We start from the raw sequence: 15920 nt of genomic DNA, 5'->3' as shown, positions 1-15920 counted from the left end.
TTTTTTTTAAAAATTTTTTTTTTCAACGTTTATTTATTTTTGGGACAGAGAGAGACAGAGCATGAACGGGGGAGGGGCAGAGAGAGAGGGAGACACAGAATCGGAAACAGGCTCCAGGCTCTGAGCCATCAGCCCAGAGCCTGACGCGGGGCTCGAACTCACGGACCGCGAGATCGTGACCTGGCTGAAGTCGGACGCTTAACCGACTGTGCCACCCAGGCGCCCCCTTTTTTTTTTTTTTTTTAATTTTTTTTTTTCAACGTTTATTTATTTTTGGGACAGAGAGAGACAGAGCATGAACGGGGGAGGGGCAGAGAGAGAGGGAGACACAGAATCGGAAACAAGAGGTAGGGTTATCTTAAGGGGTGATGTCAACAGCGATGTTACTAAAATACTTAGCTTTGGGCCCATGGTGAAGTGGGAGAGTTAACCGGTTAGTTGGACTCTGATACTGGGCTGGGATCTTTGCAAGGTGTGCTAAAGTATTCCAGGTAAGAAGTGGTCCTTGACTACTGGCAGAAAGAAAAAAAAAAAAGTAAATCCCCTCTAGAGATAAGCTCCAACTTAACCCCACAGAATTTCCATGGATTAAAAGAAAAGAATGAGCTCACAATTAAACATCAACGAGCACATGGAAAGGCAAGCACCATAAGACTTAGAAGAAACAAAGATTTAAACCCCCAAGGACTATAAATATTAGAATAGTCAGATGAAGTATACAGAAGAACCATACATTAATATTTAAAGAAATCAAAGGCACTATCACAAGGATATACAAACAATATTTAAAAGAGACAGATTGGGGGGAAATTTTATAAAAATGTAAAACAGTTTTTGAAACAAAAAACTCAGTGAATGGGTTCAACAGCTGATTGGAGTGAGCTGAAGAGAGAATTAATGACTTGGAAGATATATATCTGAAGAAATTTACTGGAATTCTATGGGATAAGGAGATAGGGTTATGACAGACAAGCTAAGGGGTATGGAAAATAAAAGGTCTAAACATACTTCTAATTGTAGAATCCAAAAATGAAGGAATAATGAAAGAGAAGCACTTTGGGGGCGTCTGGGTGGCTCAGTTGGTTGAGCATCCAACTTCAGCTCAGGTCATCTCATGGTTCATGAGTCTGAGCCCCACACTGGGCTCTCTGTTGTTAACAGAGCCCACTTTAGATACTCTGTCCCCATTTCTCTCTGCCCCTCCCCTGCTTGCACTTTCTCTCTCTCAAAAATAAACAAACATTAAAAAAAAAAAAAAGAAATACATATTGTGGTAGCCAATCTACTAATAGCCTACAAAGATCCTTACCTCTTGGTGTTCATAACCTGTATGCAGTTGCCTCCCAAATTTTACCTGGGTTGGTCTCGGTGACAGAAGCGATACCTTGTCACTTCCAAGATTAGGTAATGAAACACAGTGTGGCATCCATCTTGGTTGTTCTCTCTTGGGTCTCTTGTTCTGGGTAAGTCAGCTGCCGTGTCATAAGCAGGCATAAGAAGAGGCCCATGTGATGAGGAACTGAGGCCTCCTGCCAACAGTTCAGTGAATGAGCCATCGTGAGATCCTCAAGCCCTGGTGAAACTTTCAGATGACTGCAGCCCCAGCCAACAGCTTGACTGCAACCTCTTAAGGGACCATGAGCCAGAACCACCCAAATAAGCAGCTTCCAGATTCCTGACCCTCAGAAAAACTATGTGAGATAACAAAAGCTTAAGCTGCTAAATTTGGGGGTGATTTTTACACAGGGATAGACAACTAATACACACACTAAGACCGAACAGGCTTACAAAGAGCCTCTTCCATCTGGTCCAGACTGCCTCTCCAGTTTCATTTCTTGCCACACTTTCCTGTTTATTACATTTCACACACACCAAACTTTTAGTTTCTGGAATGCATCATGTTCTCTCCCCCCTCCAGTCCTCTGTAAAGCGCACATGTTACCCACTATCTAACACATTCTTCAACACCTTCTTCTCTACTCCCAATGCATATACTCCTTTGGCTAGCTTCTACCCATCATCAGAGCACTCATCACACTGTATGATAAACTCTTATTAAACTGTCTGTCCTTCCATTAGACTGCAGGATCCAAAAAGGAGAGGACAATATCTGTCTCCTTTATTATTACGCCAGCGCAGTTCCTAGCACAAAGTAGTCAGTAAATATTTGTCCCTTTTAGTACACAGGATATGGACAGGCAGGAGGCTAAAGGTAGAAGAATGGAGACATTTTCAGGCAATGATCCAAATGAATCTTCAGCCTAGCAACTGAAGTAACTACAAAGGAACCAAGAAACCCCTATATTCCATACAACCTCAGGTTTAGAGAGGGCTTAGGGTAAGGTCAGGAATCAAAAGTTGGATAATTTCCAGCTCCTCCTAAGTTAAGCCTCCTTGTTATGGTTTCATTATGATCCTTGAATTGAAATCTATGAACATCAGACACATCCATTCTTAAAAGCACACTCGCAATTGTACTCAAAGGACAAATAATTTTTTTTTTAATTGATCTCTGTGCCCAATGTGGGGCTTGAACTCACAACCCTAAGATCAAGAGTCACCTGCTCTACTGACTGATCCAGCCAGGCACCCCATAAACAGAAATATATATTTTTAAATGATCATCTGTTCTGTGTGTGGGGGACAATTCCAGCCTATTCCGTTGATATTTATGATCTGAGCAGAAATGGCATTTGTGGTGTGTGCCTAAATATGAACATACACATACACATATGTACATATATACATGTCACAAAATATTAATCACTAGTACCCTCTACTGGTGGAAATACCTTATCGGCTCATATGAATGGTCTTATTGCCCTCTAGTGACCACGACTTATAAAGAGAAAATCCAGCAGCAGATGGGAGAATCTCCTTGGCTGTAATGATGGGGTTTTATGTTCTTTAAGCATCTAATTTTCTCAGATTCTGGTTTATATTACAGGGGTGCAACTCTCGAGACTCTTGGGGGGCCCTCTGGGGGATTCCACACAGCTCTTGCCAGCTGTTAGCACCAGTCTGAAGCTGCTCTCTCTTTTGCTTCCCATGAACAAGAGGTCAAGGGGAGGCAGAGAAGGCATTGGTTGCACTGGCGAGGGCAAGAACAGCAGCTGTGAATGACTACCCTGGACTCCCTAGGGAGCTGGGAGCAGCTTGAGGAACACATGTTGGCCCTCCCTTACATATTATTCACAGTTGTGTACTGTACTAAAATGGCAATTCAACATAGTCCCTGACTTACCTTTTAAACATCTCAATGCTGTAATAAAGGATGTCGCAGCAAATGTTGCCATCATTTTGTTTTTACAAACCACACTCTGCAAGTTATTTCTGCTCAAGACAGAAAAGCTAAGATTTAACTGTCAAGATTTAGCGGAAATATCATCTCTTCTATGAAATCTTTTCTGAATTCCCCAGATGTAGGTGACTGCTCTGTCCTTTGTGCCAGCAGGGACCTTGTACAGAGTAAATGATATCCAGGATACTCTTTATATGTTTTTATTTATAACCTATAATATTTTCTGCTCCTCATTGCCTACACGCTTGTTTCTCCTACCAAACCTCAAGTTCCTTGAGGTGACAAACCATGTCTCATTCATTTCTACACAGCTTGCATCAAACGCGCTCAAAATGTTATCCCTAGATCACTGCTGGTTACCAGTCTATGAGGTTAAGTACAGAAACTGAAGTATGTATTAAGAAACTTTAATAGCAATTTGACAGAGTAATTCTGTATCCGTTGAATCTAAAAAAAAAAAAAAAAAAAAAAAAAAAAGAAGAAGAAGAAGAAGAAGAAGAAGTGGGGCTTGTATTTTGTATATTTTAATTTTATTTTTCTGGAAATTTTTATTATGTGTTATAGAAGTATTGGTCTGCAACCAATGGAGAATTTTTTAAACAATGGTCCTTCACCACGGACAGTCTGAGAGGCACTGATATGATAGATAACTTAATGTTTGAGGCAGGGAAGAGAGGAAGAAGAGACAAAATATAAGCACTTTTCATAAAATTCAGAAGAACATACCTATCCTTGTTGATTTTAACACTTCCCTGGAGGGTATTTTCTTCTTTAATTCTCGTAAAGCTTCAACTAGATTCTCTCTGGTCTGACCAGGAAGCTCCAACGTAGTTTTCCACCTTTTTATGTCTTCTATAACCACAACTCTCTGGGAAAAAGAACAGTCATTTGGAAATGGAACATTTTCATTAGAAAAACATCTGCCTTCACCTGAGTTAATGGGGCTCCTATTGACATATGAATTATTGATTATGACCTGAACCAAAGCACAGTACGTGATGGCCCCAAATGATGGGTAATTGCTTAAAAGCAGGTCCCGCTTACTGCAAATCAGGAAGAGAGTTACATCTATTAGGAAAAGTGCAAGTTTTAATCTAACCATGTCAGACACTGCTGGGCACTTAGCAGAGAGAGGCAATAAGGATGAGAAGAAAAGAAAACTGATACTAAGGTGAATCAACCTTATAGCTCACTTAAGTGTCTTCATTCACAAGCAAGGATAGAAAGCAAAGAAGCCATAAAGGCATATTTATTTTAACAATAAAAAGCATACTTCAACAGCTCCCCACTTCCTAGATGATAAAAGTCAAACTCTCTTGTTTGAAAAGTTTTTAAAACTCTGAAACACATAATAAGGTACAGAGTAACTATTTATAACTGAAAAAAAGTTAACATTTTGCCATTTCCCATAAAATAACAAAACATTCTAAAGTTTGTCTCCTTACACCCTTCACTAAACTCATCTCGCTCCTGTTTCTAAGAGAAATCACCACCTTCAAGTTGATATGCATCTCTCCATTTGGTGTAAAATATGAACACTTAAGGAATCTGGGTGAAGGGGATGAGGAAGTTCCTTGTACTCTGTTGCAACTTTTTCATAGTTCTGAAGTTATTTCAGCTAAGAATTAAAAAAATTAAACTGAAAGACAAAATAATAAAGTTGCTTTCATAATTACAAAAAAATACTGTCTTGGATGGTTATTTCCCCGGGGAGGTAGGCCCAATTAGGGAAAGGAAGGGGGCACAGAGGGCTTCTGGGATTCTGGTAATGTTCTGTTTCTTGATCTGGATACTGGTGACACAGGTATGTTCACTTTGTGAAAATCTGTCAAGATGCACATTCATGATTTGTTCACTTTTCTATATACAGGTTATAGTTCAATAAAAAGCAACAACAACAAAATCTCAATTTCCTTCCCTGGCTGGGGTCTGCTTCCAACCTAGCAGCCCATGGTGGGAGAGGTCTGACTCCTCTCCCCATTTTGCTTCCCCTTCCCCCATCTGCTTGTTTGCTTTGGCCTCTGACCCTTCCAGGTTTGAAGCTGGGAAAAGGAGGAGAGGTAAGGGACAGGAAAAGCCTTCTCCTCTTTTGTGATACTACACTAGTCCGGTTTTAGTGTGCTCTCTAGACTTGGCAGATTCGGAAAGCAGACTCTTTTTTCTTTTGAGGTGTTTCTGTGGTTCCTCAGAGAGCCCCCATTGTGGAGACCTCACTTGCCATCCCTGTAGTGTTGGCAATGCCCTTCTAGCCAGCCACTTCCAACTCCCCGCAAGCCCCCAGTTTTCGGCAAACCACTTTACACACGCTCTCTGTGGGGGTCCCACTGACCTTCCAATGATCCTTGTGAACTTAACCCCTTTAAATCAACTCCAGGCCAGCTCGCATTTTTTCTGCTATATCCTCGTCTTTGCCCTGAAGAATTCTAAGGGTTAAGAGCCTTCCCATTCAGCCACTCTCTGTTTTTAGTCTTTCCCAGGCACAGATCTGGTCTCTGTGTCCACCAGATCCAGGTACAGAGGTCAAGTTCTCCAAGTGAAAATACCACAGCCCTCCCACTATATCCAAGGGAACTCTCTCCTCTCTTCTTTTAATTTCAACCTTCTTTATGGCCTAGAGTAGGTGATGGGTTCGGGATTCCGAAACTGGTCTTCATGTACCGCCTTCACAATTTCTGCATAGTCTAGAATCTCATCTGGGAACACTTTGCTTTGTTCTCAGCCTTGGGGTGCTTTAGCCAGAAGGGAGACAAGTTCTTTGTTATGATCTGCTACAATACAAAACAATACTGTCAGTGGTACATGGTATGCAAAATAAATAAATGAAGCCAGTTAAGGGGATATTTTCAATAGGAAGAAGATGTAAAGTATAAATATCATATCATTCTGCAAAAGGCTTTTTTTCACTCAATATATTTTCTCCATTCACTCATACTCATATACATAAACCCAGTTGATCCACTTAATAGTAATGGATAGTATTCCATTATTTTTACACACAAATGTCTTAGAATTTTAAAATCTATTCCCCTAATGGATATTTAGGGTCACCCCACCCAACATTTTTCCTGTTGTAAACACTGCTAGGATGAACTCCTGCCTGTGACATATTCAATATCGTCTACCATCCCTTGCCTTTTAACTTTTCTGGGTCATTATGCTTTAAATAGCCTATGGTTGCTTTATTTTGCCCCCATTCCCCATCCAATCTGAGAATCTCTATCTTTTAACAGGCATGGTTAAGCCACTCGCATTTATTATGATTACTGATATAACTGGATATACTTCCTCTTTGCTTCTTTTACTTTTCCTTTCTTATCTTTGATTGTAACAGCTTGAGTTTTCTTTGATCTTTTCTTTACGGTTGGCAAATTATACATTCTATTTCTATCATTATAGTGTTCGTTATTATACTTTTTAAGACATATGCTCTATGAAATCTGTATCAGTATCCTCCTCACAAGCTTCAGCTTCAGAAATCCCTACTAGAAATATAAATGACTTGTCTATCCTTTCGTGTACCTTAACTGTTCTTTCATATTTTTCTCTATTTCTCTGGAATGAATTCTAAGTGATTTCCTCGCCTCAAGCTTCCAATACACTATTTCTCTCTGTAGCTATGGCTTGTCTACTTTTAACCTGTTCCATGTCTCCATCAAGGAATAATTTTTTCATAGGACAACTTAATATTTTCCTCAAAATGTGCCCAATTTCTTTTCATAGTCTTTTGTTTTTTTCTTACAGTATCTCATCTTTTCTTTATAAAATTCACATATTTAAGATCTCTTTCAGGTTGTTCTCTTATTGCCACTTCTTGGGGTAGAAATGCTATTATTTATCTCTATCTGCTCATTCTCCCTCTGGGTAATTTTGACCATGAGTTCATCTTCAATGGAGACTATTTCCATGGGGATCTGGTGTCCTAGGGTGTGAGGTGTTTTAACAGGAAATCTCACATTTGCCTTGGCCAAAGCCTCTGGATTTCTCTGATCTATGCCAGTTATGTTCACTTTTTTCCTGCTTTGCTAAGAGTGTAAACTTAAAACCACGCATAGTAGTAAGTATGGGGTTCTAATTTATTATAGTCAATTCTTTTTCCATCCAAAACCCCTGAGAAGATCATCATTTTCATGCTATTGCCTTGGAATAGTGGATGGAATTTTTCTAGTTCATTTTTCACAAACATGGTAGACCTGTTTTGGCTCCCAGCTTGAAGTAGGAATTATTAGCCTGAGGCCTTAGGCCCCACACTGGCCCTAAAACTTCACACCCCAAACATTGTATCTAGTTTCATAAAACTGTTCAGCTTCAGCCCCCACTTAAAGCTTAGGGTTTGAATTTCCTCTCTCTTTCTGGCATCTGAAGATTTCTCGTTCTTGCTTTCAAGCTCAGCTCTGTATTAGAGACTTTTTATCTAGCATTTCTACATGGTTAGAATGAGGTTAGGGATTCCACATGAGATCATTCTAGTATATGGAACTACAGAAGCCCAAACTCTAGCATGGAATAAAAGGCCTTACATGACTTGGCTCCTGACATCCTTTGCAGCTTCATAATTTGCTCCAGCTACATAGCAAACTATCTGAAGCTGCCTAAATGAATTGCAGTGTTTCACACCCTCTGCCTGGGATGCTCTTTTTTTTGCCTCAACCATATGATAAACACCTACTTATATTTTAAGACTCCTTTCGAGCATCCCGTCTTCTATGAGGCCTTTCCTGACTCTCTCCTACCAAATTTGACCACACTCCCTTTTAAGTCCTTTGTAATCTGGACACATTCCTACCACTGTATCTGCATTTTATGCACATACTTATTTATAAGGCTGTCTTCACCACTGACTAAGCAATTTGAGGGTTGGGACAATTTATTTGTCTCTCTATTCCCTGCCACACTAGGTATTATTGAACAAGTCATCTCTACCCTCGAGGACTAAATCCAGTATAGTTTTCAGATCCGAAATTTTAGCTCAGAAATAGAAAAATCTGCAGTCAATTCCAGAACAGAATTCCACATATATCCAAGAATGTTCCTTATTTCTGTCCAAATATGGGTCTCAAAAGAGATATTTCAAGTTATTATCTGAATTATTTAGAGGAACAAGGGAAGTGGACACAAGGTATCAAAGGGGAAGCTACAATGAGCAGTGGAAAGGTTATCACCAGAACGACGTGCTCTCTCCTATACCATCTGGTCTTATAGTTGTGGATGGCTGAAACATCGGGTTTGACAAAACCAATTAGGGAAAATGATTCACTCATAAGCAATAACATGGAAACCATCCCACCAGAGGGGGCAGGGGACAATCTATTGGCTGCTCCATCCTACAGAAGGAGGAAAGGTTTACAGAACATTCTAAAGTGCTGAACCTAAAAGAATTCACATATTCTTGAATCTTTTAATAATAATTAAAAAAAATCTCCTATTGCAACCAATAGAGGAAATCACTTTCCCTTCAGGAAGTAAGAAGAGATTAACTAAATTAACCTCTACCATTCAAATGTATATTACACACGCTCTATTGGGTATCACTTCTACTGAATGTGATAAGGCTACGGCAAAATTACTTGTAATATACCGATAACAGAAGTACAATGGTCCCAATATCCAAGATTTTTATACCTCTTCTGCTTGACATTCAGAAACCTCCACTTTCTTAGTTCACCCTGTAGGGGGCAGACAGTGGAACTAGACTGTCTAGGTCAAATCCCAGCTCTGCCACTTAAAGCTGCATGACCTTGAGCAAGCTACTTAATCTCTCTGTGACTTAGATTCATCTGTAAAATATAAATGATAAAAGCATCCATTTCATAGAGCTGTTATCAGAGGTTAAAGAGTTAATATATGTAAAGCACTTTGCACAATTCCTGGCCCAGAGAAACAGGCTCAATGTTAGCTGTAATCATGACCATCGCTATCATCATCACTGTTCCCAGCTCTAATGTTACCACACAAGCCCCTCCTTTTCCACACATGAAAAGAGAACATTACTGATCAGTTTTACTATATGACATGCACAATGCTTAGCCCTTTCAATATGTATTTATCTATTTAGTTCTCACAACAACCCTGCAGGTTATAGTTATTTCTAATGTTACTGATGAGGAAACTGAGGCTTGAACATTCAGCAGATTCTTGGCAGTTAAATGTGACACTGGTATGTGGGAATAAGTTACTTGGCAGAGTAGATCTCTTTAAAATGCAAATTTAACTCAACTTATTTTTAATTTGTCATTGTGTATACATAAAGCAAGCATGTGTGCGTGGACAAAGGGAAGAGAGCAGCAAGAACTACTTACTATTAAGTGGTTATACGTCACTACTTCCCTCTACCTCGCCAAATCTTTTCAAATCTTTAAGGTGCTCTGAGCACTAAACAGACACTGAACTCTCTCCTCTTATCTCTTAACCTTTACTGTCTAAACAACAGTTTTGTAATGGATCACATATGATTTTCTATCATTACTTATTAATTTCTTATAATATGATCCTCCAATAGGAAGTCCCATGAGGGTTCATACTTTCATCTTAAATTTCTTTTATGGGGGCACCTGGGTGGCTCAGTCGGTTAAGCATCCCACTTCAGCTCAGGTCATGATCTCACGATTTGAGTTCGAGCCCTGCATCAGGCTCTGTGATGACAGCTGGGAGCCTGCTCCAGATCCTGTGTCTCCCTCTCTCTCTCTCTTCCCCTCCCCCCTGCTTGTGCTCTGTCTCTCTCTCTCTCTCTCTCTCTCTCTCTCTCTCTCTTAAAAATAAATAAACATTGGGGCACCTGGGTGGCTCAGTCGGTTAAGCGTCTGACTTCGGCTCAGGTCATGATCTCACGGTCCGTGAGTTCGAGCCCCGCATCGGGCTCTGTGCTGACAGCTCAGAGCCTGGAGCCTGTTTCAGATTCTGTGTCTCCCTCTCTCTGACCCTCCCCCGTTCATGCTCTGTCTCTCTCTGTCTCAAAAATAAATAAACATTAAAAAAAATTAAATAAATAGATAAATAAATAAACATTTAGAAAAAATTTTTTAATTTCTTTTATGTTCCCTGGAGTATGTAGCATAGTGCTGGGCATGAAGTTGTTTTGTAATAATATTTGTTAAATAGTTTACTATACAGACCCTGCAAGGGCATCCCCAAATAAGAATGATTATTATTTAGTCAATAAATTTTTACATGCAGGCACTGTGTTAGGTCTTGGAGCAGAATCAGAACATAATAAGACACTGTGGTCTCAGTGCTCAGGAATTCATAGTAGACTGGGGAAAAGTACAGGTAATCTGATCATCACAATACAGTAAGGTACGTGTTATGAGGATATTTGAAGTGCTGAGACAGTATTGAAGAGGGAAGGACTAATTCCCTCCAAAGGACTCAGAAAGCACTTCAACACTCACTTATTTAACCATTTAATATATGCCAAGCACTGTGACAGGAGGTAAATAAAATACCCAAGGTCCCTGTACTCATGAAACTTATAATCTAGGAATCACAAGGAAAGTCGCACTTGAGTGGGTTCACCCATGAGAAGCATTGTCTCCATAAAAAAAAAAAGAAAGAAAGAAAGAAAGAAAGAAAAAAAGAAAGAAAGAAAGAAAAAAGTTTGCCAGGAAAAGGGACCAGCATCAAGTCAAATCACTGGAGACATGAAAGAAACTAGTTTATACAGAGAACAGCAAAGAACGGGGTGTGGCTGGAATGCATTCCTGGGAATGGGGAGCCATAAGGGATGAGATGAGAAGGCTCACTGGGGCAGAACAGGGTCTCATACACAATGCCAAGGCTTTTAGTGTTTTAGTTCATTTGATCATTCAGAAAAATACACAGTGATCTTCTATGTACCAAGCCCTGTGCCAGGTACCAGGGACGCAAAAATCAGTCAGACAGTCTTTCAAGAAGCTCAGAGTATAGTAGGATATAGCATTAAAAAAGATACAATATAGCACAAAGGAGTGCAGTGACAGGGTCATGTTTAAGATACAGGGATGGCTTATAGAACGGAGTGATTAGATTGGCTTTCTGTCTGGGAGACAGAGGGGTGGTCAGGAAAGGCCTCATAGTAGAGGAGACTCTTGAACTAGGTCATAGTGAATAAACTGGAGGTCATAAATTGATGATAACAGCAAACACTTGCACAAGTACTTATTATGTGCCAGTCTCGGTTCCAAGCACTTTACATATATTGGCTCACTCAAACTTCAAAACTACCTTATAAAATAGATAGTTCATTAATCCCACTTTATGAAGAAAGACACAGAGATTAAATGACTCGCCCAAGGTCATGCAAACAGTAAGTGGCATGGCTGGGATTTAAACTTTGTTCTTTTTTTTTTTTTTTTCTAAATGTTTATTTTGTGAGAGAGAGTGTGTGCATGAGTGGGGCAGGGTGAGAGAGAGAGGGAGACAGAATCCCAAGCAGGTTCCATGACATCAGTGCAGAGCCTGATGCAGGGCTCGATCCCACAAACCTAGAGATCACGACTGAGCCAAAATCAAGAGTCAGAAGCTCAACTGCTTAACCAACTGAGCCACCCAGGTGCCCCCAGAGTCTGTGTTCTTAATTACCATACTATATTGCCTCCAGGACAAGAACGTAAGGCCGTTCCAGCCAAACAGGACAGCATATGCAAAGGTACAGAGGTAAGAAACAGCACACCATCTTTGGAAAATTGAGTGGTTGGCACCGGATAGAATGTAAACAAGGAGAGCAGCAGGGGATGAAGCAGGCAGATGCCAGGTCACAGAGGGCCTTGGGTGCCAAGTAAAGAAATGTCTTCATTGACAGGTAATGAGAAACAGCTGAAGGGTTAGGCAGGGAAGTCACCCGACAGATTTTCTTTTTTTTTAAGACTGATTTCTCTGGCTTCAGTGTGAAGGGGAGAATGAAAGAGAATGCCAAAGGCAGGGAGACAAGTTAACAGACCATGGCACTGCTCTAGATGAGGGATTTTTAAATTTAAAGTTGGAGATGTAGAGACAAGAAGGACTTTTAGGAGGCAGAATTGGAAATTAGATACAAGAGAGGAAAGAGTTAAGGATGGCTTCCACGTTTCTAGTCCCAGTTTCTTGGCATATGGATTTAAAAGTAAAAACAAGAGAATAAAGAACAGGTTTGAGAGAAAAGCTACTGCATTTAAGGGGAAAGTTATTCCCCATACACACTTATTATTTATTCTGATTCCATCGTCACATGACATATTCTCATCTTCACACACAGGGACTCTCAACTGAGGCCCAAGTGGGGACACAGAGAGGAGAAGGGGCAGGTGGAGGTATATTAGAATCTGGGTGTTTGTATGTGAGTGTATGAATAGTTCGATTACTACCCTCCTCTTTTTCTTCCAGTCTGATACCACAATCCTGCCCACCACGTCATTGAGAATCACTATTGTATACAAGTATCCATGAACACTCTGATAAAACACAGACAGTTGAAAAATCTGATTATGCACAGAAATCCAAGACCAGGAGAGACTTTTTTTTTTTTTAATTATTTTTTTTCAATGTTTATTTATTTTTGGGACAGAGAGAGAAAGAGCATGAACGGGGGAGGGGCAGAGAGAGAGGGAGACACAGAATCGGAAACAGGCTCCAGGCTCTGAGCCATCAGCCCAGAGCCTGACGCGGGGCTCGAACTCACGGACCGCGAGATCGTGACCTGGCTGAAGTCGGACGCTTAACCGACTGCGCCACCCAGGCGCCCCCCAGGAGAGACTTTTAAAGATCATCTAAGGGGCGCCTGGGTGGCTCAGTCGGTTGAGCGTCCGACTTCAGCTCAGGTCGCGATCTCGCGGTCCGTGAGTTCGAGCCCCGCGTCGAGCTCTGGGCTGATGGCTCAGAGCCTGGAGCCTGCTTCCGATTCTGTGTCTCCCTCTCTCTCTGCCCCTCCCCCGTTCATGCTCTCTCTCTGTCTCAAAAATAAATAAAAATGTTAAAAAAAAAATTAAAAAAAAAAAAGATCATCTAGAATTCAGTAGGTCTAAACCAAGGGCTGCCTGGAAACACATGAGGGCATTTTTGCTTATCACAATGGGAGGTGCTGTTGGCATTTAGTGTCTGAAAGCCAAGGATGTTAAATGTCCTATAATTCACAGGACAGTTCCAAATCATGAAGAATTAACCTTGCCCCAAATGACAACAATGTTCCTTTGAAGAAATACTGATATGGTTCGACCCCCACATTTTACAGATGAGGACAAACTGAGATCCCAGGTAAGAAATGATTTGCTAAGGATCACCCAGCTGCACAACAGGGCCGAGAACCAAGGCTTCTGTTTATACTCCCCTGCACTGCTTTCTAATCAGGGTCTGGTAAATCCGTAGCACATCTAGAAGAGGAGTCCAACTAAGTACGGAAGTTAAGTACTCAGAATGCTGCCTTGCTATCATAGCCCTGTGCATATTTTCTCTAGCCCCAGATCCCACTCTCACCTTCAGAGACCTAGGCTGGAGGTACACATTTGGCAGTCATCACCGTGGTAAGCCGTAAGACAAATAAGGTCACCCTGGCCAAATACATAAAGTGTGACAAGCCCTGGGGAGCACAAATATTAGGAGTCTGGTGGAAGAGGAGGAGCCCATTAAGGAAACTAAAAAGAAAAGGCCAGAAGTGTAGAAGTTCAAGAAGGCAAAGGGAACTAATTACAACCGTTTGTTTGTTTGTAGTGAAACAATTCTTACTTGATCATTAATTGGGTACCTATGTCCATTGATGCATTGTTGTCTATCCTGTATCTATTCCCTTGCCTCTTCTTTGCCAACAGAAATCAGACATGTCAAAGTTGCAAATAGTCTTATCAAAATAGTCTGTTTCCGGGGCGCCTGGGTGGCGCAGTCGGTTAAGTGTCCGACTTCAGCCAGGTCACGATCTCGCGGTCCGTGAGTTCGAGCCCCGCGTCGGGCTCTGGGCTGATGGCCCGGAGCCTGGAGCCCGTTTCCGATTCTGTGTCTCCCTCTCTCTCTGCCCCTCCCCCGTTCATGCTCTGTCTCTCTCTGTCCCAAAAATAAATAAACGTTGAAAAAAAAAATTAAAAAAAAAAATAGTCTGTTTCCCAGTCTCAGCTGTAGCTGTTAAGACCATGTGATACAGTTCCAGCCAGTAAGACAGGAGAGTATAGTATCATCACCCAGCCTTATTGAGTTTGTACAGAGTACATAGAATCATATTTGGTACTTTAACATTCCTAATAAACCAGAAAATCTTGCAAAAAAAAAATAATAATAATAATAACCTAGGGGGCTTGTCCTACCAGACAGCAAAACACACCATAAAGCCAAAGTAATCAGAAAAGTAACAGAAATGCATGCAGGCCTTGATAAATAGAAGTCTGTATAGGGTATGAAGAAAATAAATTAGGAGTGATCAGGAACCTTTTGGGGAGAAAACAGCAAGAAAGAATTCACAGGTCTTCCACAGAACACCTCCTGCACCACCTTGCTATCACAGTCCTTTCCACATTTTCTCTGGTCCCATATCCCCTCTCACCTTAAGAGATTCAATCGTGGCCTGCTTATAAATCTTTGCACCAGGATCTTTCTTCTGAGGGCTATTCTGGATTCTAGGCGTTCGAATGACGAATTTATCCATGGCTAGTGGACTCCCAACTACCTTCACGTGCTTGCAGCGTGTTCTGCTCAAGAAAGAGGGAAGATTCTAAAACGTCATCAAAACTGCTGTGATGTGTGCTCCTAAAGTAACACAATGGCCTTTTATATACTCTGGAAGCCTTCCTCAATTAGGAGGACTGGGGTGGAATTTACAGGAAAGAAAATTTCGTCTTGGAAAAGAAATATCTTGCTATGAACTGAAATTGTATATAACGATCAGTCTAATTCCTGAGTTAGGAGGTGCCTAGCTTCAGAAGTGCACGCTGTGCAAGGGATTCCAATATTGGGCCAGGCGTTGAATCTGGTGACTTCCAAAGCCTCTTCCAACTTAGGTGAGGTTGAGGCAGGATTAAAAGTTCCACCGAGTTCCGTGAAGCTCTATTAACAACTATCTCACCATAACCACAATTCCAAAGATCCCCCTAGTAACTAGCAACTAACAACCACCTCCAGATCTCAGCAGGGTCCTCACAACAAGCAACCATCTCCAGGTACTGCTCGGTGGTCAAAAGACCCTAACCAGGACTGTCGTGTTGTGGATCCCCCGGCAAAGGGAAACACCATCTTCCTCTACCCTCAGCACTCAGGGGCCCAGCAAGGGGAACCCAACAACGGTCTGACGTGAAACCCACCAGGAAAAGCAGTCCTGCCAGCAGCTGGACCCTTCCAGAGCGCACCCGCTGAGGACCCAAGCCTGGGCCGTGGGGGTGAGAATTAAACCGACGCTTCCTTCTCAGACCGTGGTTTCTCGGAACTGGCTCCGCCACCCAGCGAAGCGTCTCCGAGCCACAGCAAACCACATTCCCCAGAATGCACTGCAAAGGAGCCGGTGAGGCCCGCCAGGGCGATTGTAGTTCTCCGAGATCAACTTTCCCGACCCCACCGTGCACTGCTAGCCAGCGGAGAACTACATCCCCCAGCGTACCCCGCGGAGGGAAGGAGTCAGGGAATGCCGGTTCGTTCTAATACTCGCGATGGTTGGATCCATCTCTTCTTGCCAACCTAAGAGAAGATCGTAGATTTG

General features: G+C 41.6%; 1 protein-coding gene across 1 annotated transcript in view; it reads right to left on the bottom strand.

Annotated features, from left to right (window-relative positions):
* The window catches only part of TCEANC2 (transcription elongation factor A N-terminal and central domain containing 2), a 37168-nt gene extending 21275 nt beyond the window's left edge, over positions 1-15893 (bottom strand). The window contains exons 1-3 of the mRNA XM_030323993.2: positions 15529-15893; positions 14775-14919; positions 4028-4169 (exon numbers count right to left, since the gene is read on the bottom strand). Coding sequence (XP_030179853.1) covers positions 4028-4169; positions 14775-14876 — 244 coding nt within the window. The 5' untranslated portion in view covers positions 14877-14919; positions 15529-15893. The remainder of the gene's footprint in view (positions 1-4027; positions 4170-14774; positions 14920-15528) is intronic.
* Positions 15894-15920: the final 27 nt, after the last annotated feature.

This window comes from Lynx canadensis, chromosome C1, assembly GCF_007474595.2.
Source record: "Lynx canadensis isolate LIC74 chromosome C1, mLynCan4.pri.v2, whole genome shotgun sequence".
In the NCBI taxonomy this organism is placed as follows: domain Eukaryota; kingdom Metazoa; phylum Chordata; class Mammalia; order Carnivora; family Felidae; genus Lynx; species Lynx canadensis.
The sequence above is the reverse complement of the archived record's forward strand: the minus strand, read 5'-3'. Positions and strand labels throughout refer to the sequence as shown.